The sequence below is a fragment of the Abrus precatorius genome, unplaced genomic scaffold (assembly GCF_003935025.1).
Source record: "Abrus precatorius isolate BTA unplaced genomic scaffold, Abrus_2018 Scaffold11, whole genome shotgun sequence".
NCBI lineage: Eukaryota > Viridiplantae > Streptophyta > Magnoliopsida > Fabales > Fabaceae > Abrus > Abrus precatorius.
This window is the reverse complement of record NW_020874303.1, coordinates 15925669-15953470: the sequence shown is the minus strand read 5'-3', so window position 1 is coordinate 15953470 and position 27802 is coordinate 15925669. Positions and strand designations below refer to the sequence as shown.

General features: G+C 32.0%; 2 protein-coding genes across 3 annotated transcripts; one reads left to right on the top strand and one right to left on the bottom strand.

The window, feature by feature from the left end:
- Positions 1-6400: 6400 nt before the first annotated feature.
- On the top strand, positions 6401-14282 carry LOC113854164 (probable cellulose synthase A catalytic subunit 3 [UDP-forming]). The gene is made up of 13 exons (XM_027485047.1): positions 6401-6505; positions 7003-7201; positions 7444-7559; positions 9334-9593; positions 9812-10078; positions 10485-10830; positions 10917-11054; positions 11152-11277; positions 11407-11619; positions 11700-11979; positions 12436-12623; positions 12732-13082; positions 13698-14282. Exons 1-13 carry the CDS (start codon positions 6410-6412, stop codon positions 14280-14282), a joined length of 3165 nt encoding a protein of 1054 aa, XP_027340848.1. The 5' UTR covers positions 6401-6409.
- Positions 14283-16059: 1777 nt separating this feature from the next.
- LOC113854233 (E3 ubiquitin protein ligase RIN2-like) lies at positions 16060-27056 on the bottom strand. Of its 2 annotated transcripts, none has more exons than XM_027485133.1 (13): positions 26925-27056; positions 25920-26362; positions 25264-25341; positions 24568-24654; positions 24333-24454; positions 22205-22301; positions 21992-22097; positions 20795-20952; positions 20541-20678; positions 20377-20444; positions 20061-20294; positions 18584-18959; positions 16060-16559 (listed from the first exon to the last, which is right to left on the bottom strand). In XM_027485133.1, exons 2-13 carry the CDS (start codon positions 26157-26159, stop codon positions 16503-16505), a joined length of 1761 nt encoding a protein of 586 aa, XP_027340934.1. In that variant the 5' UTR covers positions 26160-26362; positions 26925-27056; the 3' UTR covers positions 16060-16502. The 2 variants fall into 2 exon arrangements, with proteins under 2 accessions (XP_027340934.1, XP_027340935.1); XM_027485134.1 differs by having other exon boundaries at positions 16124-16559; positions 26930-27040.
- Between the last annotated feature and the right edge of the window lie 746 nt (positions 27057-27802).

Genomic DNA, 27802 nt, shown 5'->3' with positions numbered 1-27802 from the left:
TAAAAACGTTGCAAGAACATTTCTTTTAGCCTCACATGAAAAAAGATGTCCATAAAATTTGTGAGCAATGCATTGTATGTAAAAGGGCAAAATCTAAGGTAATGCCTCATGGTTTGTATACCCCTCTCCCTATTCCTGATTGTCCTTGGATTGATTTATCTATGGATTTTGTTTTAGGATTACCTAGGACTCAAAGTGGCTGAGATTCTATTTTGGTTGTTGTTGATAGGTTTTCTAAAATGGCCCACTTCATTCCTTGCCAGAAAGTTAATGATGCTAGCCATGTGGCTGATTTGTTCTTTAAGGATATTGTGAGACTTCATAGCTTACCTAGGAGCATAGTAAGTGATAGGGATAGTAAATTCTAAAGCCATTTTTGAAGAACATTGTGGGGTATGATAGGTACAAAATTGCTTTTCTCTACTACTTGTCACCCACAAACCGATGGTCAAACTGAAATAGTGAATAGGAAATTAGGTACATTACTTAGGAAAATTCTAAAGCAAAATTTAAAGTCTTGGGAAGCATGTTTGTCACATGTAGAATTTGCATATAATAGGGTAGTTCATTCTACTACTAATTGCTCTCCTTTTGGAATTGTTTATGGTTTTAATCCTCTAACTCCCCTTGATTTATTGCCTATGCCTAACATTTTTGTTCTTAAGCATAAGGAAGGTAAAGCCAAAGTTGATTATGTTAGGAAGCTCCATGAACGTGTGAAGGCTCAAATTGAGCAAAAGAATGAGAGCTATGCTAGGCAAGCCAACAAAGGAAGGAAAAAGGTTGTTTTCCAACCCAGAGATTGGGTTTGGGTGCACATGAGAAAGGAGAGATTTCCAAACTTCAACCAAGAGGGGATGGCCCATTTCAAGTCTTGGAAAGGATCAATGACAATGCCTACAAGATTGAGCTACCAGGTGAGTATAATGTGAGTTCTACTTTTAATGTCGATGATCTTTCTCTTTTTGATGCAGGTGATGAAGGCCTAGATTTGAGGGCAAATCCTTTGCAAGAGGGAGGGAATGATGGAGACCAAGCCTTGAGAGATCGTGAACAAGAGTCAAAGGACAAGGAGCCCAATAAGCCCAATACATTTCAAGGACTTGGAAGGCCAACAACAAGAGCAAGAACCAAAAAGATTAAGGAAGCCCTTCAACAAGCCATGATCATATTATTTAGAGAGGAGCCCAACATGAACCAAGAGAGGCCCAAGATGGTGAATTGCATTCAAGAGTTAGAAGAGTGATGGCTTAAAGTATGCAAGGAAGGCTCAATGCTTATTTTTGGCGTGTACATGTTTTTGTTTTGAAACTTAGTTTTTTTTTTTTAATAATGGGCTAATATGTTAAGTGGTCTAATTCCTTTAAGTTTGTGGCTGAACTAGGAGTGCCAAAAACAGCCATTGAGGGTTATTATTTTAATTAATTATGAGCTGAATAATGCCTAGGTGGACCATCTGTTGATTGGTTGAATTCTTGAGAGAGAGAGAGAGAGAGTGGTGCTTTTAGTTGCCTATTTCGGTTCAAAATGGTCATTAAGTGAAGCTTGATGAGTGGAGCTTAATGGGACTTTGAATGAACATTATTGTTGTAATAATTTCAACCACTAACTCATTGCTTAAGGGTGGGTGGCACAAAGTTGTATGCATGATCAATTTGAATGAAAATTTAGCCTTGGCAAACTTAGAGAGTGATTCTCTAGATTTCTTGAGTGATTCAAGAACCTAGGTTTATCAAAGGATATTCACCCCCTTTGATTGTGCATGTCTAACCTAGTGAAAGAGTGATTCTTTCATTCCCTTCCCAATTTTCCCCAATTACCACATGATTGAACCCTAATTTCTCCTTCTTTTTTTCCCCAAATTCGAATTTCAACTAGAAAAGAAACCTAAACTTTCTAATTTTTACAAATTCTGTATTTTATTTCTTTAATTATTATCATCACATCATTTTCTTTCCATTTTCATTCACCCTAATAAGGAAACTCAAATTTTTCCTTTTGATAACTCAATTTTGCACTTTTTTCTTTTCAATTTAATCTCAATCAATCAAAGACTCAATTATTGTGAATAATTCTTCTCCAATTCTTTTAGAATTTTGAATTTCCCCAAAGTCCAAACCCTAAAGGTCCAATTATTCCCAATTTGCCATTGAGGAACACACCAAGAAGGACGAAGAAAAATTGCCGAAAACAGATCACAAATCTGAGAAAAAAGACGATGAACAGTAACACACAATACATGTAGTACAAAATAACAAAACTTTCTAACAGAGTTAGGGTCTTTATTGAAAAATAACCTATTTAATTTTTTTTTAAAAGTTAAAGGACTAAAATGAATAAAAAAAAAGTTAGAGGACGAAAGTGAATTTTATCTTAAAGTTAAGGGACGAAAAGAGTAATTTTATCAAAATTTTGAAAACTTGTCAATAATTCTTTCTATCATCTTACTTTATTTTTTTATTTTACAATTGTGTCAACTCTCAAAAGTTATCTATTTAACTAAATATATATATTTTTTAAGTTGATATTTTTATTTTAGTTTAGTAAATTATATTTAGATATTTTATTTTAATTTCTTAAGTAAGCATAAATTGCATTATTTTTAAGTAGTATCATGTAATAAATTATATTTTTATATGATTAAATTTTATCAAATTTATCAATATTTTATTAACTAACCCAATTTACAATAATATAAAAAATTTAGATTATATAAAATTAAATTATAGAGTTGACATAGCATATAGTTAATATTTTAAAATTATTTATAAATAAATTTAAAAATTGATTGAGAAGAATAATAAATTATAATATCTTAAATATAAAATAAGTTTGAATAATATATTTACTTTTATTATATATAATTTATTTTAAAAGTTAATCAGAGTTTTACTTATTTAATCTTTTTTCACGTTCAAATATTTCTCTTTTTATACATTTTAAAATTTGGTTATGAAGCGTAAATTTTCACAATAAAAAAAATACATGTTAATTTTAAAAATGTTACAAACATATTTTTTCAATATTTAAACATAAACACTTTCACATTGGAATAAAATTTATAATACTTTTAGAATTTTTTTGAGTTTTTTATTATTTTATTTTAAAATAAATAAAAGAATTATAATTTAAATATAAAAAATATATGGTGATAGAATTTTATTATATTAGTAAATATGTCTATGCATTGTATGAGTTTGTAATTTTTTTGAATTATTTTATTTTAAAATAAATAAATAAATTATAATTTAAATATAAAAAAATATATAATGATAAAAGTTTGTTATATTAAATAATATCAAATATAATTATTGTATATATTTTTATCTTCCTCAAAAATAAGAATTTTCTTTTTACATATAATCTTACATTTTTTTATGTATAATTACCTATTTTTTTTAATTAGAAAGTACATTTATATTTCTAATTGAATGCTCTTAGAATTATTTTTTTAAAGTAATAGAACTTTTATTTTAAAATGAAAATTTTCAAGAATCACATTGTTAGAATATGTTAAGATCACTAAAGACTGCAAAATTCTTCCTCCAAGTATACAACACAACTGTATTTTTTAATATTTGAACTCAAAATTACATGTTAAGTTAAAACAATCTCCTATTAGTTGATTCATATGCATTATTATGTGCATTTATATACACACTAAAAAATATTATTAATATAATTTAATTTTACTAAAAATAAATTTAAAATATTATAATTAATTTTTAAAAAATTAATACATCAATTATTTTTAACAATTTTTTGTCAGCATATGTTAAAAAATGAAAAACAAATATTGAAAACTTAAAAGACACTCACTTTGATCATTTTTAATGTATTTCAGTGTAATTTTTATTAAGATATTACTTATTTATTGATTCCTTAATAAAATTCTCTTTTTAACACACATATATATATATATATAAGATTTAGACGAAATGTGTTTTTATATAAAGAAGCGAAGGAAATATATTTACCAGCATATTTAATACCATTCATAATTATGCTAAAATAGTTTAAATTAGAATAAAATTTAGTTGTTATACTATAAATATTTTTAATATTAAATTTTTTAATTAAAATTAAAATTTAATTTTAACAATTTATATAATAAAAATTAATATTAAAGATCAACACACGCTGAATCTGTAATTTTAATTAGAAGCTATGCACGTCAGACTTTAAAATTATTACAAGGTATGATTACTCGTAAATGCCCTCACTCCACCAGTGTGATCTCTAATACAAAAGCGTCTCCGTTATTTGCCCAAAGCAAAAATTTCTCGTGAAAAGAAAAACTGCAGTGAACAGTTTGCGCAACGCTAGCCGTGAATGTTTTTAAACAAGTGTCTCTCCCTTTCGTTTTCTACTTCTGCAAAATCATTGCTCACAGATATTTTTTGTTGTAAAATTGATTATATGATAGAGAAATTTTTTCGAATGAATAAAAATAATTTCAGATATAAAATTGATATAATTTAGATATAATTACAATGGAGAGTAGTTTTATTTTACAACCTAAATAAAATTAACTTTTTCTACCAAAATAAGATAAAATTAATTCTATTAAATTAATTTTTAGAACATTGTCAAACTCATTTGAAAAAAAAAATTAAAATTTGATTTCATTAAAACTTTAACCGAGAAATTAGTGTCAATTGAGATGGCTTGAATAAATTTGGTGTAATTTTCAAAATAAACATATAAACGTGTATTTGTTAAAGCTCTAACAGGTAAAACAAGCTAAAAACTGAAAGTTTGTAACATTTAGCCCTAAAGCAAGCTGAAAAATGTGAACTTATAGTTAAAAGTTTATAGAATTAAAATTGTCTGACAAACTACTTGTACAACTAGTTAATTTGTGTTAAATGAATTTAAAAAAAATATGTAATATTATATTAATGTAACATTAAAATTAATAATTATTTATTATGATTAATTAATTAATTAAAAAATAAAATATATCTTGATATATATTTAAACATAAATTATTTTAAGTTATATATTTTTTAATATAAAATATATTTAGATAAAAGAGAAGTGAACAGATAAAAAAATAGAGAAAAAATAAAAATGTTGTGAATGTAAAAAAATAAAAGAGATAATAAGATTAATGCATGTACAGAAGGTCTTATCTGTGAAATGGCAAATTATCTTAAAAAAGAAAAAATAACTTTTAAAAATTAAACATTATTTTAGATAATTTTTAAAAATTAACTTTCAAAATTACAAGTTTCTCTCATTTTATATTTCCTTAAAAATTTTACAAAATCAATAACCTACAATTTCTTATATAAATTGCAAGCTATCTTTATCTAGATAGCCAAAGTAGTAATAATAAATAATAATATCAAAGGTAAACTAAAACGTGCGTCAGAATTGAGCTATGGTGAATCTAACACCCTGAATTGTCTTTTACCTTCTCCTAACGGGAAAGGTTCCACTTGTGCGGGTGCTGCTTCCGGCTTTAATGATATATTTTAAATTATTGGGTGTAAAACTATATAAACCCATTAATATTTTTAATTATTAATTTCGATTGAAAGAACCTTTTTTTTCTCTTTTTCTTCCCGAAGACGATAATGATATATATTTTTTCCTCATTGTTTTTAAGTACAAACCTCGAAAGGTAGAGTTTATTATTTTCATTGAAGTACAGCATGAATTTATGGACCTATAATTAAATTCTTACCCGATCAGTCACTTGAACGAAACTAGATATATGATTCGTTTTACTCCTAAAATGAACCCAACAAAAATTTGTGCGTGTTGCTTGGGAAAGGTATATAAGGTGATTATGGATGCAAATAATTGCACCGCAAAATGGACTTTAAAATAACCAAACAAGGGATTTCAGCGTGGTCTATTGATATGAATATTGCTTTACAATACAAGCAAACGCAGTGGACTCACAATAATGTCGCTAATGCTGTTTTTCTCTATGGATTAGAAGTTGTAAACATCATTGAAAATGACACATTGAAGTAGCTAGCTATAGCAATGAGACATGTGGAAAGACCCTTTCTTTTTCTTTTTCTTTTTTCTTTTTGCTAAGAAGATGATGATGCAAAAGCTTTGGTGGCGGAGTTATAGATGAACAAACTAAAGGTTAAGAAGCAAAGGTGTCAAATGCAACAAAAAAGGCAAAGGCCCTTGGGCGGAGAAAGGGAGGGAGAGAGTGAGTGAGTTGAAACAAAAGAGAAGAAAAGAATATTGATTGGAATAATTATTAGTTGTAACTTTTGTTCTTTTTGTTCAAAAGTAATAACGGTGCTTCTCTCTTGATCAAGTAAAGTAGATTTATATCTTCCTTGAATTGAAAGGCAAAGGCTTGATTTATAAATATATATGGTGAAGAGGGAACACTATGTTACTGTGTTTATTAGAAATAGTAAGGTAGCTAGTGTGCATGATCTACCACCAAATGGAAACCAATTTGGGGTTAGTTGCTGGCTCTCGCAACAGCAATGAATTCATTATCATACGTCAAGATGGAGATTTTCCTGTAAGTAACATGTGTCATCTCTTATACTAAAGATACATTTGAGTAATCGGTTAATTAAACACTTGTCAATAAGCTTTTATTTGCATAACATGTTATACTGCAAATTTTACTTCAAAATTTATTATTTGTATATATAAAAAGAACTTATAAGAGTTATAAGTTAATTGTTTTTATAACTAAGCTCTTCATAAACTTTTCGAAAGACACCTCCTTAAGTGATATTTTCACTAGAAGAGTCACTTATGGCTTAAGGTAGGCATATATCAAGGTTTTTTAGTAATCTTATATGGTTGGCTATTTAAAAATAAATAAAAATTATTAGCTATCACAAATTCGGGTGAATATGAAATATTGTCAAATTAAAACTTTTCTTAAATGTTGTTAATTATGTTCTTTTACAAAAGAAAATCATCAATCTAGTACTTTGGATACTCGCCCTTGATTCTCAATGAAATACATGCAACACTTACATAGCACGTTGGTTTGGTGTGGTGCAGCAAAGAAATCAGTTGCAGCACTTGCATGGTCAAACATGCAAACTATGTGGAGATGATATAGGGGTTAATGCAGATGGTGATCTCTTTGTGGCTTGCAATGAGTGTGCCTTTCCTGTTTGTAAAAATTGTTATGAGTATGAACGCAGGGAGGGAAATCAGGTCTGCCCTCAATGCAAAACCAGATTCAAGCGTCTCAAGGGTGTGCAATTTCATTATTTGATACAAGTACATGTTAATTCATCATTGTGAATTAACACTAGTAGAGAACGAAAATTAATCATGTTTAATGTAATTTTAAAACTTTATCACTAAAATTAAGATGCTAAAATTAACGACAAAAAAAAAATTTGTCACTAAAGTTTGTCACTAATATATTACATTTTAGAAGTTAATTAACTACTCTTCTTTTGTTTCTAAATTGATGTAACTTGAATGATGAAGGGTGTGCTAGAGTTGAGGGGGATGAGGAGGAGGATGACATTGATGACTTGGAGAACGAATTCGATTTTGATGGACGAAATAAAAAAGATATGAAAATGTCAATGTCTCTTGATGAGGTAATGCTTAGTCCTATATATGAGGCAGTATTGTTCTGACATTCTCCATATGCCCCACGTAATCTAAAACAAGTTAGCAAATTATGCTTCTTCTCATTTTATATTACACTTTTTATTCTAAATATTAAACTTAGTAACCTTTTTTTTATAGAATTTTCATTATACAAAGGCAACCCACTTAAGCATATACTTTTCTGTAGAGACATTTATAATTCGTTCATGTAAACTGTTGGAGAGGTGAGGAGAAAAAAGATTGAATAACTGGCTAGCTAGTGCAATATTCTAGTCAATGGTGTATAATTCACGCAAACGTATATAGCTTGATACATGTTACTCGTTATATGGCTACACAATTGAAAAAGAAGTTTGAACCAATTACAAATAGATCTATGTAGGTGTCCTTTCTAGAATTCATGATTGATAGAAACAGTGCTAACTTTCCAATTTTCAATGAGTATTCGTGTGCTTAAACAAGCAAACGGAATAAATTAATTTTTACATATCTTCCGTTTTCCATCTTTACATTGTTACATAAGGTGACAATATTAAATTATTGAAGTTGGTCTTTTTTTCTATAGTTCTAAATATTTTATTTTAAAATTTTTTAATTTGCTATATTTTTCATTATTTTTGAGCGGCCACAGGCAAATTAATTAATAGTTATAGGAGCATTTATAGAAGGGGCACACAAATTACAACACGTTGTACATACGACGAGGAAAAGAATGTAGTAAAACATAAGACTTCAACTTGTTTTGTTGTAACATGTATAACGAATTTAATAAGAGAAGAAAGTAGACAACGTACTGTGGCTTTGAATAATGAGCTCTTCTTCTTTGTGATTCTACCCCGGCCTTGCTTTTAAACTCTTAATTTTTTTTTATGACATTTATGATTTTATTCCCTCTCGTTTTCTCCATTGCCATCTATTCAAACATAAGATTCAAAGCATATTTACACATGTTGTTAAATAAAAGATTTTTTTTTTATGTGTATCTAAAATTTCACAATAAAAATTTATTATAAATTATAGTTTTTAATATTATTACATGGTTTTCAATACATTAGATCTTATAATTTAATAAAAGCTCACCGTACATATTTTATTGGGTGTTCTTGGACACACATTAAAAAAATTATTGATTAAAAACAGACAAATAATTTTACTATAACTGTAAAGTTGTTCCCTTATACAAAGGATTAAATGCAAACGATTTTCTAAACTTTAAACATATATGAACTAAATTGTCTTATTCTTCTTCTTCTTATTATTATTATTATTAAACCAACTTGTAAAAGTTTAAATTATTAACTGGAAGTATGTGAATGGTGTTATTACAACCGTACGCCTTATGTTTATTTTCTTTCCGAATTGTTTCATTTTTATAGAGAAGAAAAAGAAAACTAATACTCATCGAAAAAAATTTTAAAAAATTGAAAATTTATTAGGCATTAGAAGTACATGCTACTTAAATTTTACCTACCCCAAACCCAAGGGTGCAGAGAGAAATGAAATAATAACAATCTCAGCTAAAATATGGCATACTACTTGTAATCTCGTTGTTCAATATCAATATTTGAGCTAATATAATCAATCAATAGTTGGTTTTACTAATTACGTCAATCTCGAGTAGTTCATAAAAGAATATTTTTATCTTTGTAAACTAAGAGGAGTAAAGTACCAATGTACTAATTAAATCTTAGTTCTAAAAAAATTGACGATTTTGTTCTAGCTTCTTACTTTATCCTTTGCATGCATGCATCGCGCCAATAGGAACTGGATGAAGAAACATCTGAAGAACATCGTGCTTTGGTTCCTTCAAATTCAACCATATTGAGCAAAGAGATAATTGCATTGCAAGCAAGACCAATGGACCCTTCCAAGGACCTGGCTGCTTATGGCTATGGGAGTGTTGCTTGGAAAGAAAGAATGGAGATATGGAAGCAAAGACAAAGGACACTTGGTCATGTGAGAAAAGAAAATGACAATGAAGTTCTTAACAACATCAAAGATGATGACACTGAATTCCCTATGTAAGTGCTTCTCTATAATTTATATAACATTAAAATAAAGATATTACCAACACGGTCGGCACAATTCATAGATAATTGTGTACCTTAAAAATGTTGATTTGGATTCAATTCCTAGTCGTGCATATGAAAAATGTTTCATTGAGAAAGTTGAATCCACTTAAGCAGTTTATTGCCTTTAAAAGGATTAGTCTCATTTTATGTTTTCTTGTGTTAATCAGAATGGATGAAGCAAGACAACCATTGTCAAGAAAGTTGCCTGTTCCAACTAGTCAAATTAACCCTTATCGTATGATCATTGTAATCAGACTAGTTGTGCTTGGGTTGTTCTTCCATTATCGAGTAATGCACCCAGTAGACAATGCCTATGCCTTGTGGCTTGTGTCAGTAATATGTGAGATTTGGTTCACTCTTTCATGGATTCTAGACCAGTTCCCAAAGTGGCTTCCTGTCATGAGGGAAACCTATTTGGACAGGCTTTCCTTGAGGCAAGTAATCTACAAATAATTTGTCCATATACAATGTTGTATTTCTTGTTCTTATACTACAAAAAAAAATCATATGCTGAAGTTTAGTCATTGTTTGGTTTTCTTCTATTAGTATAAACTTTGTCTTGTAAAAATTGAACTGATAGAATAGACATTGTGGGTTATTGCTAACAATATGATGTACTAATCTATGAAGCACGGACAGTATATATCAATTTATATACCAAATGCATCATTCTGTTAGTGTAAACTTATAATATCTCTAGTTTTATGCCAATAGTTCAATTTCTATTAGACAAAACCTATGCCAAGAGGAACAAATCTAATGACTAATCGTTAGTATATGGATGTTTTGTGATGTTTAATTGCAAGTTTATCAACAAATTTTTAATTTTCCTATTCATAGGTATGAAAAGGAGGGCCAGCCTTCACAACTTTCTCCAATTGACATATTTGTGACCACAATGGATCCATTAAAGGAGTCTCCACTTGTGACTGCAAACACGGTTCTTTCCATTCTAGCTGTAGATTACCCTGCTGAAAAGGTGTCATGTTATGTATCTGATGACGGTGCTGCAATGTTAACATTTGAGGCTTTATCTGAAACTTCTGAATTTGCAAGGAAATGGGTTCCTTTCTGTAAGAAGTTCAGCATTGAGCCTAGGGCACCTGAATGGTATTTTGCTGAGAAGATAAACTACCTAAAAGACAAGGCGCACCCATCATTTGTGAAAGAGAGAAGAGCAATGAAGGTAAACAAAAATTCTACATCTCTTGGTTACTTCTTCATATTAATCTCCATGTTATATGGTAAGAATTCATTATCATTGTACTACAGAGAGAATATGAAGAGTTTAGAGTTAGAATTAATTCTCTAGTTGCAAAGGCTAGGAAGGTCCCAGAAGAAGGGTGGACAATGCAAGATGGAACACCATGGCCTGGAAATGATGTTTATGATCACCCAGGAATGATCCAGGTTAGAAAAAAAATTAAAGAACATATCATATGTATAATATATATGGTTATTTTTGTTTAATTAACTGTGTTATTGTCAATGTCAATTACTTTCTAAGGTTCTTCTAGGAAAAACTGGGGGATATGACATGGATGGCAATGAATTACCACGTTTAGTGTATGTTTCTAGAGAAAAGAGGCCTAAATTCAATCACCAAAGAAAAGCAGGAGCACTGAATGCATCGGTAAGCAACACTTAAAAAAAATGAGGGTGACGAGAAGTTTGAGCAAATTCTACAGTTTTAGGTAATGATGCAGTTGACATCAGCGCAGACTTTTTGATATATTTCTTTGTTAATGATTCTGCCAAACAGGTCAGAGTGTCTGCTGTGCTTTCCAATGCACCTTTTGTGTTAAACTTGGACTATGATCATTACATCAACAATAGCAAGGCTATAAGAGAAGCAATGTGTTTCATGATGGACCCACTATTAGGAAAAAGGGTCTGCTATGTTCAGTTCTCACAGAGATTTGATGGTATTGACAACAGTGATCAATATACCAATCATACAAATGCATTCTTTGATGTATGAATACTAAAACTTACTCATCTTTTTGAATTTCCCATATGAAGAAATTGTGATAAGCTAACTTTCTTCTCTTTCAGATTAACATGAAAGGTTTGGATGGTATACAAGGACCTACATATGTTGGCACTGGCTGTGTCTTTAGAAGGCAAGCACTTTATGGTTTTGATGCTCCAAGAAAAAAGAAGCCTCCAACCAAGACATGTAATTGTTGGTCGAAGTGTTGTTGCTGTGGATGGTGTTGCATGGGAAAGAGGAAGAAGAAGTTGAAGAAGCCCAAGTTTGACATGATGGAAAGCAGTCACAGAAAAGTACATTCTGAAGCATCTATAGTTGAAAATGCTTTGTACATTGAACACGGTACTAAAGGTAGAACATCTAGTATTTGCCCACATATTATTTTCAATTCTCTAAAGCACTGTCCACATAGATAGATAGGAAATGACTCAAGTGAAAATACTTGATTATTGTAAGAATGAAAAGAATAAACATAGACCATTATATGTTATTTGAATGGGTAAGATTAAAAGAAAAATATGCATGGAATTTTTAAATGATCAATTGACCACTAGCTAACTTTTAATTTTGACCGTCAATGTATAGTTTGTATGGTCAAGATTTAAAGTTGTCATAATCTTATAGTGAAAACTGTTCTCACTAGATATGTCCCCGTGTGTGTATAGGTGCAAATTAGAAGAGAAACACTTTACTGTTCAAGAATAATGTTGTACCTGGAAGAAAATATAAGGGTCTATAGTAAGCTTATGAAGTAACAACAGGAATGAGTCTGTAATACCTTGAATGTAGGTGTAAAAGATGAAATTTCCACTCACATTTCAAATCAGAAGTTTGTCAAGAAATTTGGACAATCTCCTATTTTCATTGCATCAACTCAATTGGAGGATGGTGAGACACTAAAATATGACAACCTTGCTTCTCAACTTACAGAAGCCATACATGTAATTAGTTGTGGCTATGAAGAGAAAACAGAATGGGGAAAAGAGGTAACGAAACCTTTCAATCACTATGTTCTTCTGAGTCTCCTTGCGGTCAAGTTGTAAGTTGTGACTAACTAAGCAGTCAGCTCTAAAAAAGTTGTTTTAATCATTCAGGTAGGGTGGACCTATGGTTCAGTTACAGAAGATATATTGACAGGTTTTAAAATGCATTGCCATGGATGGAGATCTATATATTGTATTCCTGAAAGACCTGCATTTAAAGTATCTGCCCCAAGAAATCTTTCAAATGGTTTGCAACAAGTCTTTCAATGGGCCCTTGGATCCATTGAAATATTTATGAGTAAGCATTGCCCTCTTTGGCATGGATATGGAGGAGGATTAAAGTGGTTAGAGCGTATTTCTTACATAAATGCCACAGTATATCCCTGGACATCAATACCTTTGGTGGCATATTGTACCTTACCAGCTGTTTGCTTGCTTACTGGAAAATTTATCATTCCTGAGGTATGAGTCCAAAAGACCTTATCAGTTTTCTAATTTCTTTTTGTTATTAAAACTTTAGTCTTGGTTTGAAAGAGTGACTTGGAACAACACATTCGAATTACCTATAACCATTTCCCATCCCCTCAATAAAAAAAGTGAGGCTTTTTTTTTTCACTGTTTTGGGGTAATTCCCCTTCAAAATTATCCAAGTAGGGAAATTTTGAAAATTTTACCAAAACAGTGAAATTTTACTCAAGCGCCATAAATTGTGTACAAAACTGCCACAAATTTATTCACGGAAAAAAAACAAAACAAAGGGTGAAAGTTTTACATTATTTTGGTAAAAATTTTAAAAGTTACAGTAGTGGAGTAATTTGAAACGGAACTAGCCCATTAGTGTAAAAAAGACAAAAGTGACACTGGATTAAAATGTAACCCTCGCCTAATGATTAGTCTTTTTTACTTTCTCATGTCAATTTTTAGTTAGGCTACACTTTTTAATTAAGGAGACAGAGAAAGGGACATGGGGAGGGGAACAAAAAGTGGGGACACGTGATTTGCTTCCCAATTGCTACTGCCATAGTGTTGTAAAAAACTTGTCAAGGCTTACTAACAACATTCTTGTTGGCATTGCAGCTCAATAACACAACTGGAATGTGGTTTGTGACTCTTTTCATTTGCATTTTCACCACAAGTGCGCTAGAGATGAGATGGAGTGGAGTTACAATAGATGAATGGTGGAGAAATGAGCAGTTTTGGGTGATTGGAGGGGTTTCAGCACATTTATTTGCAGTATTTTTAGGGATGTTTAAGGTATTGGCAGGTGTGAACACAAACTTCATTGTGACACCAAAAGTAGGAGAAGACAAGGAGCATTCTGAGATGTTTGCTATGAAGTGGACCACTTTACTAATCATACCAACCACATTGTTGATATTAAATATAATTGCTGTAGTTGCTGGAGTCTCACATGCAATAAATAGTGGCTTTGAATCTTGGGGGCCTCTACTTGGTAAACTCATGTTTTCCTTATGGGTAATTCTTCATTTGTATCCATTCCTCAAAGGTATCACAGGTAGGCATAACAGGACTCCTACCATTGTTATTGTTTGGTCAGTTTTGCTTGCCTCTTTCTTTTCTGTCTTGTGGGTCAAAATTGATCCTTTTTTACCCAAGTCAAGTGGTCCAATTCTAGAGGAATGCGGATTGGATTGCAATTAGGTGCAAATTTTGCCAATCAAAGTGCTAGCATGCATGGATGATATTAGTTCCAATGCATACCAAAAATTTAGTCATGGGTTGTGAGGACATCGTTTGGCTTGTTGCCACTTTTAACTTCTAATATTTGTTTGTTTTACTCAAATCCTGACTCCTAGTGCTAGCTTAGGGATCTTGACATGAATTGGAAGAATTTTTTGGACACGATACAAGTGTTCATTGTGAAAGCAGTGTGTTGTAACATTTCAAATTTATAAAACATATTTCCCTCTAGTATAATAGTAAACTCATTGTTCATCCTTCCTCAAAAAAGAAAATCACGGTGAAAAAAATATATTGAAATCGTAAATACATAGAATATGCTGCTAACGTATTCAATACAATGACTAGTTAAGACAGAAAGTTTTTTTTCAGTCTATGATTATCGAATCCAAACACTGCAGTAAACATATGACGAATTCAAATCAAGTAGCAAATTGATATTTATTTATGCATCAAATGATGACACTAGTAAAGAAATTTCAAAATAGAGTCTTACATACATACATATATATAACATTCTAATAACATTGTTTAGGTAATTCTATATTACATTTAATAAATACGGCATTTAATCCTAATATGTAATCAATTTTGCTTAAATATATAGATACCAGAATAAACAAAAGTCTGCCAGAGTAAAAACAATAGAAGTATGATACATAGTTTTATAATAAAGATATCCTTATTGTTCAATTGATTTATTACTTTCATACAAATTTTTTATTCTCATCAGAATATAGATGTAAATTGTTAAATTTATATAAAAACACATACATATACAGAAAATAAGGAAATGCCATGGCTTTGAAAGGCCAGTCTCAGTTTCTTCTTTAATTGTCAAGCAAACATGCTGACGACTTCTCTACCCCCTGCTAAGGTGGAAAAGTTGGGTCAACATAGCAAATATCAAAATTGATATTTACATGCTAAATTCTTTGCATCATTTCACTCGCACTGGGAAAAATTAAAGATAAAGATAGCATGTAGAATTGTGCGGATCATTTAAAAGGAGAGTAACGTAAGAACTATGTAATTTTTATTTTTTTTAACGTGCAAATATCATTATTTGAATCATATTAATGTCACGACCTATGAATCCAAATTCTGCCATTATTTCAGTTCCAATCCAAACCATGCCTTAGCATTTGGTAATACGTGCCATGAACGTGTTGTATTATCGACTGAGGTATTGTAAGACATATATGTTCTCAATCTTTTATTTAATGATCCTCCCCTTGCCTATTATCATCTACACGCTGAGGACAAGGTGTGCCACGAGGTATGAAAATAATACGATTAAGTGTGCACGATGAAACTAGAAATAGATAATGAAATGTGCATGTACATGTATTGCACAGTTTGTTATTGAGAGGTTGCACGAGCTATTTACAAAAATCTTGAAATATACCTTCGTGTAAAGTACCATCAACCATGAATCAAATAACTTGTATATACTTTATACTAATTTTTACTCTACTACATCTGCATATCCCAGTACGAGAGAGAACTTGCTTTGAGTTAAACTTCTGATGGAAAAAGACATTTTTCATTTCTAATAAATAATTTTTAATCCAATAATTTTTTAAAAAATAAATAAAACAAAATGATAAAGTAATGTAAACTTTTTGTTTTAATCTTTTGTTTCTTTTTTGTAAACATTATAAAACTCCTTAGATCCAAAAAAAATTATCCACCCTCCCTCCAAAACCTCTCAATCCCAAACACACGCTTATGTTGTATATAAATTTTTATTATATTTGATTAGATTCTGCAGACTTGCACGTCCAAAACTGAGTCACTTGAAGATAATTGATACCCCTGAAGTCGGAGTACCTAGATCTTTCTCTCTCTGTGCCAACCCCCACAAAAATGGTGTGGGGAATGGAAAAGAAATTATAGCATATTTTGGAGTAGCAGCAGATTCAGAATTACAATTTAAAGGGTACAATGACGGGAAGGAACTTGCCCAGCTTGGGAACATACACCATATTTATTTCGCTACAGATTCAAGGAGAAGAGAAAGAAAAGGCCTATATTTTCTGCTATCTTCCTTGAGTACAACAGATTAAATGTGCTGACTCTATATACATAAAATGAAGCCTATGCTTTTCCAAGGAAAAGTGTAGCTCTAAGTCCTTGATTCTTCATAACCATCGATGAGCAAAACAATACCTTAACACATCACATTTGGAGAAGATTATTCACAGTAACTGTGACTGAATTTGTCCGCTGCAAATCCTGCAGTATCAAACGCTTTAGATTCTAATGTATATTACAACAAGTAATCAATCTACAAAATAAAATTAAGGAGCCAAGGATAAGTAAACCCATTCAACTATAGTTTGATTGCAACTACACCTCAGACAAGTAAAATATTAGGAAAATAAACCCTTAAAACTTTTTGAATCTTGGAATCATCTCCTATATACAAAAATGTATCAATATATCCTTTTTCAAAAGCTTTCTCAAAAAGCTTTATATAAGACGTATGAAGAGAAAACTACATGTGTAAAAAGTTCTGACATATCTAAGGACTTTCTAATAGAAATAAATTTACATCAAAGCTCTGCTTTGAGCCCTACTTGTTTAATCTAGTTTAGATGTACTTATAAGTGCCATACAAAAAATTATCCTTTAGTGCATACTCTTTGCAAATGATATAGTGTTGGTTGAAGACTCAAAAAAAGAAATGAATGATGAACTTGAGTCATGGTGGGAGACTTTAGAATCTAAAGATTTTTTCATAAGTAAAAGTAAGACAGAATATATGCATTGTAAGTTTAGCAAAAATCAAGATAAGGATCAAGCATTAGAAGTGAAAATTAAAGATGATATTATACCACAAATTTTCAGTTTCAAGTACCTACGATCGATTATTATAAAATAATGGAGAAATTAATGAAGATGTTACTCACATAATACAAGTTAAGTGGTTAAAGTGAAGAAAGACATCAGGCTATAAAGTAACTATCAAATTAAAAAGAAAGTTTTACCGTATCATAATATGACCAGCTATCCTATACAATAGTAAATGTTAGGCCTTAAAGGAACAACATGAGAAGAATCCTAAAGTGAATGAATGCACACATGAGAAAGGACAGGATACGAAATGATAGTATATAAGAGAATATTGGAATAGCACTTATAATGAAAAAGATGAATGAAAATCGTTTAAGATAATTTGATCATGTACAAAGAAAACCTTTGAAAGCACCAATAAGAAGAGTGGATTGCATGATTTTTCCTCCAATAAAAAAAAATTAAGACTCAAAAAAACCTTAGATGAAGTTATTAAAAGAAACATTTTGATTAACTAAATTGCTGAAAATTTAATTTTTGATGAGTTTAATGGAACGTGATCCATGTAGCCACTCTCACCTAGTGAGATAAGGCTTGGTGGTGGTTGTTTCTCAAAAAGCTGTATAAGAAAAGGATTATTTCCTCAAAATAAGCTGAACTAAATGCGTACTTAAACTCATTTACGGGTGCTCTATTCATCAGCACTTCTCCAAAAGTCCAACACCCAAACTAAATCAAAGCCATACAGGTTTTGGTCCACATGGGTTCAGCTTGTAAGGCAACAACTGTACCTTCAGTTTCAGTGTCTATAATTTGTAAAATGTTTCATTTCAAGGACTGGTATAAATGAGTTCAGTCATTCTGATGTGATACCAGTGCTTCTATATATACAGTCATTGTGATGAAGAATGAGAGTTTCAATGTGCCTGAGTTCCATGGCTGCTTTCGGGAGAATAGGTGGAGAGGCTTGTGTTTTACAATGCTGAACAGCAAGCACTGATCACGATCTGAGATGATGATTTTTAGCATTATTTTATTATTATTTTGTCTGTGGGAAGCATATCTCACCCACAAGTAGTTAAAAATGACCACTGATGTATGATCATAACAGGAATCACATATGTCTCGTGATAATAGTGCCATCATTTCGTTGACAGAATTTGGGAGATAATTTGTACATTGAGAAAGTTTAAGGATCTATTATCTAGACAATTTCAATAGTTGCATACAATAGCTACTATTGAGTAAAGTTGATGGGTTTCTGACAGTCAGTAAGATATCCCTCCTATTACAAGTGTCTGTGTGGAGGATAAATAAAGAGATGGAAGTTAGTTAAGTTCTCACAAGAACTAGAAGTATGAGGTTGAACAGAATATGCAAGGAAGATGTTTTGGTGATATTAAATAAAAATATAACAGAGGAAGTCAAGGAACATTGTATAATGCAAAAAGTCCAAAACAAACCTGGAATATTATGTCATCAGGAATATGAGGTAGAACCTCCCGAACAGTCTCAGCCATGGCAAGTATATTCGCCACGTTATCATTTGCAGAATTTGAAGCAGTCCTTATGTGTAAACTACCAGTTCCTCCTGCCAATCTTCCACCAGGGGAAGGAATGGAACCACTTGCAGAAGCCTGAGAGGGATTAATGGGCCAAAGGTTCCAAGAAGCATCTTCAAAGGCAGTCTGAGCATAGGTTTCCCCAACAGATGCAAGATGCCTCATCATCATTTGAACTCTGCCCAATCCAACTGTTCTGATAGCAGTAGAAGGACCAGCTCCATCAACACCCTGATTTGGCCAAGAATGCAACCAACCTGAGTCCAGTCCTGCACCCCTAGATAAGAGAAAGGAAAATCAGTAGAACAGAACACAACAATACATGCAAGATAACAAACCTACATATTTTTCCTGCTGCAGGAAACAAAGGTTGTCGATAAAAAAGGGTAAACCATTCTTGCAATAAATCAAATCAGAGGAAGTTAGATAAATAATATTTCTATAGATCAGTTCCAGAGATAATATTATTGTAAAGTCGGTATCATTTAGTTATTTTGATTGAACATATCTCGTTTAGTGTCTAAGAGGGATCCAAAAAGGAAAACTTAATGTAAGAAATAGTATCATTTGGGGCCAATAAAAAGACTTCTTATTGTGGTTCTGATACTTGTTCCTTAGAGTATTTAATTTGAAACCCAATTGCTATTAAATTTCTCTTCCAAGTCTTTTTCAAAGATAAAGTCAGTAGAAAAAAATATTTGTCCCCCTCCCTCCATTCTTACAAATATCTTGTAAAGACTGATAGGCCCAAATAGCTACATGCCCTGATATCCCCATCATGTGTCCTCAAAGTTTAGAGCCAAATAGTCATTTTTTTTATATCTTTTCTACACATTGAGAGGTGGCCAGGAAAATTCAGAATGAACTTTGGAATTGGTTTTCCTTGCCCTGAGTTTCACCGGCCTCATGAATCACTTTTGATGCCATCTTTTTCAGAGGTTTTGGTAGAACAAAGGTATAGAAGGTCCTGCCACGATGACCTCCTTTCTCAGGGTTGTGATGTTTATGGATGAAGCAAACATAGTTCAGAATCATAGATCTCCAGCAGAGATTCCCTTCTAGTGCCTTTTATTGAAGGAGCTGTTCCATTGGCTTCCTCGAGGATTTCAGCTCACAATATTCAAGGAGGTGTTTCTTTATTGGGTTCGACTGAGTAATTGAGGAGTTGACCTGATTTCTTTCCGTCTATTATTTGTATTTTCATTTCTTTCCGTCTATTATTTTTGTTTGCATTTCTTTGACAGCTGTGCTAGGTGGATTTTGTATCCTCTTTACTTGTACTTAATAACTGCTCAAAACTACTATTTTAACAAATAAATAACAGCCACAAGCAAAAAGGAGACAGAATGCCATGAAGTATTGAGTATGAAGATTGAACCTCCAAGGAACACCTTCAGCAGTGTTTAGTGTCTGATTTGGATACAACCCTGTAGGCATGTTATGTCTAGTAGCAGAGTTCGGCCGATCAAGTCCTGCACTTATTTGACGTGCAAGTTGCTCATCACTAGATATTGCCCCTGTATTGGAGTTTGTTTCATTTTCAGGCCCGGCTCCAAACAGTGGCTTTCGGCATGTTGGACAAGTATACATCTCAGTCAGGCCTTGATCCAACCTAGAATCAATTAAGCAACCGATAGTATCTCACTAAAACACTCAAATATAAAAAGTATAAGAGTTCATAAAATCAACCATACCAAGATCTCAAACATGAAAGATGGAAGAGGTGATTACAGTTTAGCTTTTTAGCCTTAGCCATGGGTTCCTGTCATAAGTACATTCATAATGTTATTCAAAAGTATATCCAACCAATGTCAATTACCAAGATCAATCAGAAAGACAGGAAAGCAAACTAGCATACTCTACAAATAGCACATTCATCATCATATGCTCTTAGCTCCCCGGTCGTGGCATCAGGAAGAGCTGCATGAAGCGCTCCTAGAGCTATCCTTAGCCTAATAAAGCCTTTTATGCGATTTATTATTGCACAAAGCAAAGCCTGCTCAAAATATCATCAATGAAAACAAGTAGTATAATATGAAAATGTCAGTTAAATTTCTATGGATAGTCAAATTCATGCAGAATTAAAAATGACACAATTACACAAATATTTACACGTATATTTAGAAACAACACTGCATCTACAAGATGGAAAGCCATGCCATGAAGCCGCCATATATACAAGTAATGGCCAAGTGCCATAAAATATGTTGCCATGTCAAGGAAAAACCCCAAGTTCCGAATAAGAATTCCCTTCCATTCCAATAATGAACCTGCAGGTACACCACTTAATTAGAATTAAGTTCATCCAAACAAACAGAAAAAAAGAAAAGGTTAATAGACAGGTTATTACTTATCAAGAAACAAAAACAGCCAAGAAAAAAGGAAAGGAAAGAATAAATCAGAACAAAACAAGTTCACAAAAATCAGATTATTTCAGCACTATTTACCATATGTATGGACAGAAAAATAAAATGGAAAGAACCTAGGTAGTCTGAATCTGAAATGATTAGGTGAGAAAGTCATGATACTCTTAACTATACTAGAATTACATTGGAAATATAATAAAGCTCAAGGACAAACTCTCCTTTACAGTGACAAAATTCTACTCAATAACACAAAAAAAGAGCACAATGCACAATAATAAAAAGAAATGGCACAAAAAAAAAAAGAATAACAGTTCACACACTTAGACTTTTCCTTTACTGACCTATCACCTAACCCATCAAACCCTTTCCTAAGTTCAGTAAGCCTCCCACACTCCTTTCCCCCTCGTCGTTCACATTTGCTTCACTCTCTCATTATTGTAGAATCTTCCTCTCCATTCCCTGCTGCCACACTCTCCCTCCACCAATTCCTCTTTACTCAGAACAGTATTCCCCCCACCCCCCCAACTCCCGGCACATACCAGCTCATTTCCTTTCTGGTATATGTGTGTTAAAGGCCCATCATTCTCACATGCCAAAACAACCATCAACCACTAGTTAGCAAATAGACTCAAGAAACCACACTAATGAAAACAAGCTTTTATGTTTTCAAGAAATCAAATTGTGTCTTAAGAAACCATGCTTTAAACTCCCATCCAGACAAACAAGTGAAAACCAGTGCTCTTTATTTCAAACAAAAGAAAGGACTTATAATTCAGAAGATAGCAATTTATTAGTACTGCAAACAACCAGAATAAAGAAAACATTCAGGGGAAATGCAGAGACACAATTTAAATTGTCTATAGTACAGAAAGATGCATATTTATAATCCCAATAGTATTGATGAGTTCATAGAAGTTCAAAAACCAGATTTTATCCAAACTACCTGCAGTTAACGTGTCAAGCAGTTTAGGCGTTCGGAAATCACTGCTATTGCAAGCTGAATGATGAAGCCATATGTCAAGCAACTGAAACCCATGTACCAAAATGGCCTACAATTCATGTCACACACAAAACGTTAACTCAGGCATCGTTATCTCATTTGAGGCTAAATAGATTATGAGTGGATCTCAAATCTGCAAAGATGCATTCTAAATACCTGTAAGGTCTCAAAAGTAATACTGAAAGGCTCAAAGAATAGTAAAAGATACATAGAGGACCCATGTGTTCTATATATTGCCAGACAAAACCTTATCCTAGAGCATAAAAAAGGATGTGTCAGAAGCATTCCAAAGTTATAAAATTACAATAGTAATAGTGATTGTTTCAGCTTTCGTGAAAATTAAAACTAACAAGTTCAATGTGGATTGATTATACTATTAACTCAAATAGGAAAAGCATAAACTCAAACCCCAATTTAGAGACTAGAACTAATGATTGTCATGATGCAGATGCATGTACAAGCAATATTGGAAATTATGAACTATAAAAAAAAACAGCATTCAGCAGCAACTTCTATAAAGAATCCAGCTTACAAAAATTTGTGAAATGAACAGAGTATTAATGGAAGCTAATTTTTCAAATGAGGTTATATAAGATCCAATTACAAGGTATGGGAATTTAGTCCCATATTGGAAGTATGTAATTCTAATGCACAGATTATAAAGCCTTTAGCTCTCCAACAAAAATAGCTAACTTTTGTGGTGTAGTTCTCTCAAGATTCTTATCAAAATTGGTATCAGACCCTTCCACCATGTCTATCCCAGCTGCAAATGAGGCGTAGGTAGTGACACCAGCATTACAGTGTTCATCTGGGACTAGTCAAAGGGGCTAGTGCACATCCAGTCAGCGTGGGCACCAAGGCTGCAAAGCGTGGTAGGATGTTAAGAGCCAATTGCAAATTATGGGACTTAAGTTCCACATTGCAGCCTTGTGGGATGTTAAGAGCCAATTGTAAATTATGGGACATAAGTTCCACATTAGAAGTATGGAATTCTAATGTGGCGTATATAAGGCCTTGGGCTCTCCAACTATAGCAACTAGATTTTATGGTGTGGTCTCTCAAGGTTTTTATCAGGTTCAACAGCATCTCAACTAACGAAGGGCCTATTTAACCATTAGGAGTGGCTTATTAATCCCAAATAGCAAGGCAAAGCTGTCAACTCCAAAACTACAGGTGGAGTGAGAACTATACTGAAAACTGGATATATCCAAATACAAAGTTATATTCATAATTTATAATCATAAGTCTAACACACATTCATCATTAATTAAGCTCTGAATTAAGGAATGAAGTTTTTTTTTTTTAAAAAAAAAAGACTAATGAAATTTATAGGAAAAAAAATGGACTGCAACAGAAAATTCATGAAATTTTGGGAACTATTTAGCATTAAGAACATACTAAACAACACAAAAAAAAAAAAGCATGTCTCATATGTCATAGTTAAGTTCCTGCACTTAACAAAAGTCTCATTATCACTCCTCCATTTTTCCAAGCCAGAAATCAAAAGTTTAAAGGACAATTGTCAATAAAGTAAATTCCCAAAAACAAACAGATAATAGCAAGAAGTAGATAGAGCAACAAAACAGAAAAGATAAAAAGATCAAAAAATTAATAAAATGGTAGAAAGAAAGTTACTGAGGAGGATAAAAAGACAAAAAAAAATAGAACATATAAAGACAGTGTTTATATCCCACATTGGTAAGGAATAGAGCCAAAATACTCCTAATAAGGGCTAGAGTAGTCCTCCTCCTATGAGCTAGCTTTTAAGAGTGAGTTAGGCCCAAATTTCTTAACAGACAGAAAGGAAGTTATCATGCAAATATGGGTTGGTCAGGAAAAAATGGAGTGAGGTTGTCCAGAATGTGTGTGGGATATCAGGACTGGCCGGAAAATGGAGGTTCTGAGGTGCAAAAAGGGAATAGCAGCACTATAGCCTCCACAACTTATCCAAAATTTTGGCTGCTAATTGTGCAACACAAAAACTTGATGCTACTAGTTTCTAGCAGTGGCCAGTAGCTCAACACTCCATTACAGGCAATAGCAGCACTGTTTGCTGCTACTGATAACTTTGAGTGGCTCAGTTAGAAAACTGAGTTCCACAGGGGCAGACTTTACCTACAGTGTAAGTATATGAATAATGAATCCCATTGTAAGCACTCTGTGGCCAAAGTAAATGCTATGCCTGAGCAGGGACTAGAGGAATCTCCAGAATTGTAATAATGATAACAGCAATGGTAATAATATGAACAAGAAAACTGTTTTAGAAAAGCAGAGCAAGTAGTACCAGAGAACATCAACCAAGAAAACAAATAACAATGCTGAATATACACGAAGATATGTCCAAGGTGTAGCAGATGGAGATGCATTCAACCGCTCCAAACGATCTCTAGCCAAAGCTTGAAACATCTATGCAATATGTTTAAAATGTATCAGAACAAGTTACTACACATTGGTTTTGTTTGTATATATCAAATCACAATGGAATTATTTTCATTCGCCCTCTTTAGTATAAGATATACCTTTAAAGAACAAAGCACAGCCAACCAAGCTGTCCAAAGACCCGCCTGATAAATTGTTGGTGGCACAATTAGCGGTAGAAATGTCCCCTGTTTATCCACCATTTCATTTAAAAAGCATTTAGTGTCAGTATATGACTAATTGAAGCTTATGACTACAAAGTATCAAACAATTCCTAAATTTCATTTAAACTTTTCAAAGTTGAAATTGTATTAAATATAACTGGCTACTCAGAAAATGTTTTCCTTTAAGTCAAAACAAATGACATTAATAATTTCATAATGTCAATAAAAGCTTCACCATTACGTAACAATCAAAAAGTAAAAATTTGAAGTAGATAATGCAAATACTGATGACAAGGAAGATAAAGATGTTCTCCTCTAGCAATCAAGATAGCTAAGGAACATTAACATTTATCATGTGAATTAGCTTATCAAATCTTACATAAACACAGATCTTAGGAGCAATTTCCAAACACCAAACTAGCATGTCAACAAAAATTCTATCTTCAACAGAGGAGAAAAAAGGGAGAGAGGAGAAAAAATGTGCTCAATCAATACAGTAGCTCCCATCCATAATTCAGAAACACTAGACTCAAATCTAAAATCATTTTTAAAAACAATTACTGTAGTATGCTTCATTGTCAATAAACACAGAAGTGAGGCATTTCATACACCAGCAAAACAGAAAGCACTAACCTTGTAAATAACATAATTAATGAGACGTTCAATCAGCTTACGAGTTTCTGAAGGATACAACTCTGTGAAGAACACAGCCTGCAAGTGATAAGAGGGCCATAAACAGTAAGAATTATATTAACTGATAAAAGAAATTAACATGATCTATACAATCATGGACAAAACCATGGACACCCTAGGCTACAAGATTTACTTAGAAGGAAAAGAAGAGCATAAGAAGCATAAATTGAACAATTTGTAAAGCATTACTGTTACCCCACCCCCAACACCCTGTTTCTAATAAAAAGCGTGTTAATACTAGGCAGTAAAAACAATTGATGATAATTGACCATCACAATTTTCAGGAACTATATTATATTATTCTTGTAGCAAACCACTAGCCAAAAATAGAAAAAAAGAAAAAGAAAAACAGCAAATTGCACTAAATCACCTGGCCATCCTAGTTCAGAGCTACTTATCTTACTCTCTATCCTGGTTTATACTGAAGCAGGAGAATCTCTTTAAATAAAGTTCAGAATGCAGCTATATTAAACTCTACTATTGTATACATTTGATGCCAGAAGTATTGAACATACTGGCCACCAGATCAACATCATACATAGGTATAACCCATGAATTCTTAAAATAGTAACTCCAGCTCAAAACATCAAACTCACCTTGAGACAAAGATTGATAAGGATAAATACATTGATCATGCAATTAACCAGTAGCCCTATGGAGGTGTAAAGATCTAAAGACACTTCAATGTCATGGTTGTCATTGTCCAAGTGAATTAAATTCCATCCTATAAGTCCATCTGATTTCAGTTTATCCAAAGACAAGTCTGTGAAAAACTGCAAACCCACAAAGCTTAACACAGTAGAAACCGCCGAAATTGCTATAAACTTCAAAGCCATTTGAAATAACTTCAGCCTCTTTGCCAACAAAAATCTCCTTGATTTTCATCTGACTTTAATTATTGCCGCGCTTTGCCCATCATAAAAATGGTTCAAAATCCAATGGAACCAGAGGGCAAAGTCTATAAATCAGCTTAAAATGCCACCATCATTCTGTTACCGATTTACCATCTCAGGTCTCCAGATGAAATAGGATACCCTGCCTGAGAAAGAACGAACAAGGGATCAATTAAAATGCTACCAAAAACAAGTCAAAAGGTTTCAAAATAGAAAAACCTGAACCTAGTGAAGGTCATCCCACAACTCATTTCCCAGCAAAGGACTTTACACAACCAAAAGGAAAAGGTAATTTTTTCAAATTTGCAACCACTAAATCAATTGCAGCAATCAGAGTCAGTACATATGAATTTGCATTTTTCATAGAGAATTGCCAATCCTAAAATTGAAAAACAACTTTACAACCATTTCCCATCCAATCCCCACAGGTAAAAACGAAATTGAGACAATCCATTTCTCCCCAACATAAAATCTACCCACCCATCAATGAGATATTTGCTAATCAATCCCCAAATTGTAGAAAACCTGGGATCAGGTTGAGAATTTGCAACGAAACGAGAAAACCCAACAACCTCAAAACAATCATAAAATTCAAGAGGAAATTGGGGGTAAACAAACAAAAAAAATCCAATATTTTGTGTGTATCATAATGAATAAATGTAAAAGCAAAATTCAGAAAAGGGAATGAGAATGAAACACGAAAAGAACCTGACTCGATCTAGGAGGAGGGTGATTGAGCGAGGGTTGGGGTTTCTGCAATAACCATTCGCATCAGAATCAAGACAAAGACAGGAGAGAGAGAGAGAGAGAGAGAAATTAGGTAGAAAGAGAAAAGAAAGAGATTGCAAAAGAAAAAGGAAAACTAAATATATCGTGTCAACATTTTTGCGAAAATTTAATTTAGATTACATTGGAAAATAAAAAAGAAAATAGTTAAATTAAATTTGTATTTGATTACATTCATTCCATAACTTGAAAAAAAATTATATATTTTCTAAGCATATTTTAATCATTAATTAAAATTTATTTAAAATATTAAAAACAAAACAAGAATCATTAAACTAAAAATAAATTGTTTATAATTTTTATAAATTTTAATTAATAAAAATATGTTACATAAAATATTTATAGTATTTTAAAATTTTTAATTCAGCTCTTACATTTGTATTTTAAAACATTAGACCTTGATTAGAATTGTTCTCATCCTTTGATCCACGTTAAGTTAAACATATAAATCATTAAAAAAAATAAAGTTAAAGTATTTGACAAAATAATTAGAGTGAAGTCAACTTTTGAAATAAGTAATTTTCATTTGTTTAATATAATTTATTTTTTATTTATATTAGACCTTTTATAATATTAAATATTAGCTAATTTTATTAAAGAATAAAAATTTTTTTCATGATTATTGAAATTTAACTAAATTTCCTCTTATACTAATATATTAATGTAAAAAGACACTTTACAAGAGAATTCTTTTAAGTTTTTAAGAATGTTGAGTTGAAAATGTTAACTGTAACACTTTTAAATTTATTTTTTTTATTTTTTAAAAAGAAAAAAAAAATTAGTGTAAGATTTTTTGCTGT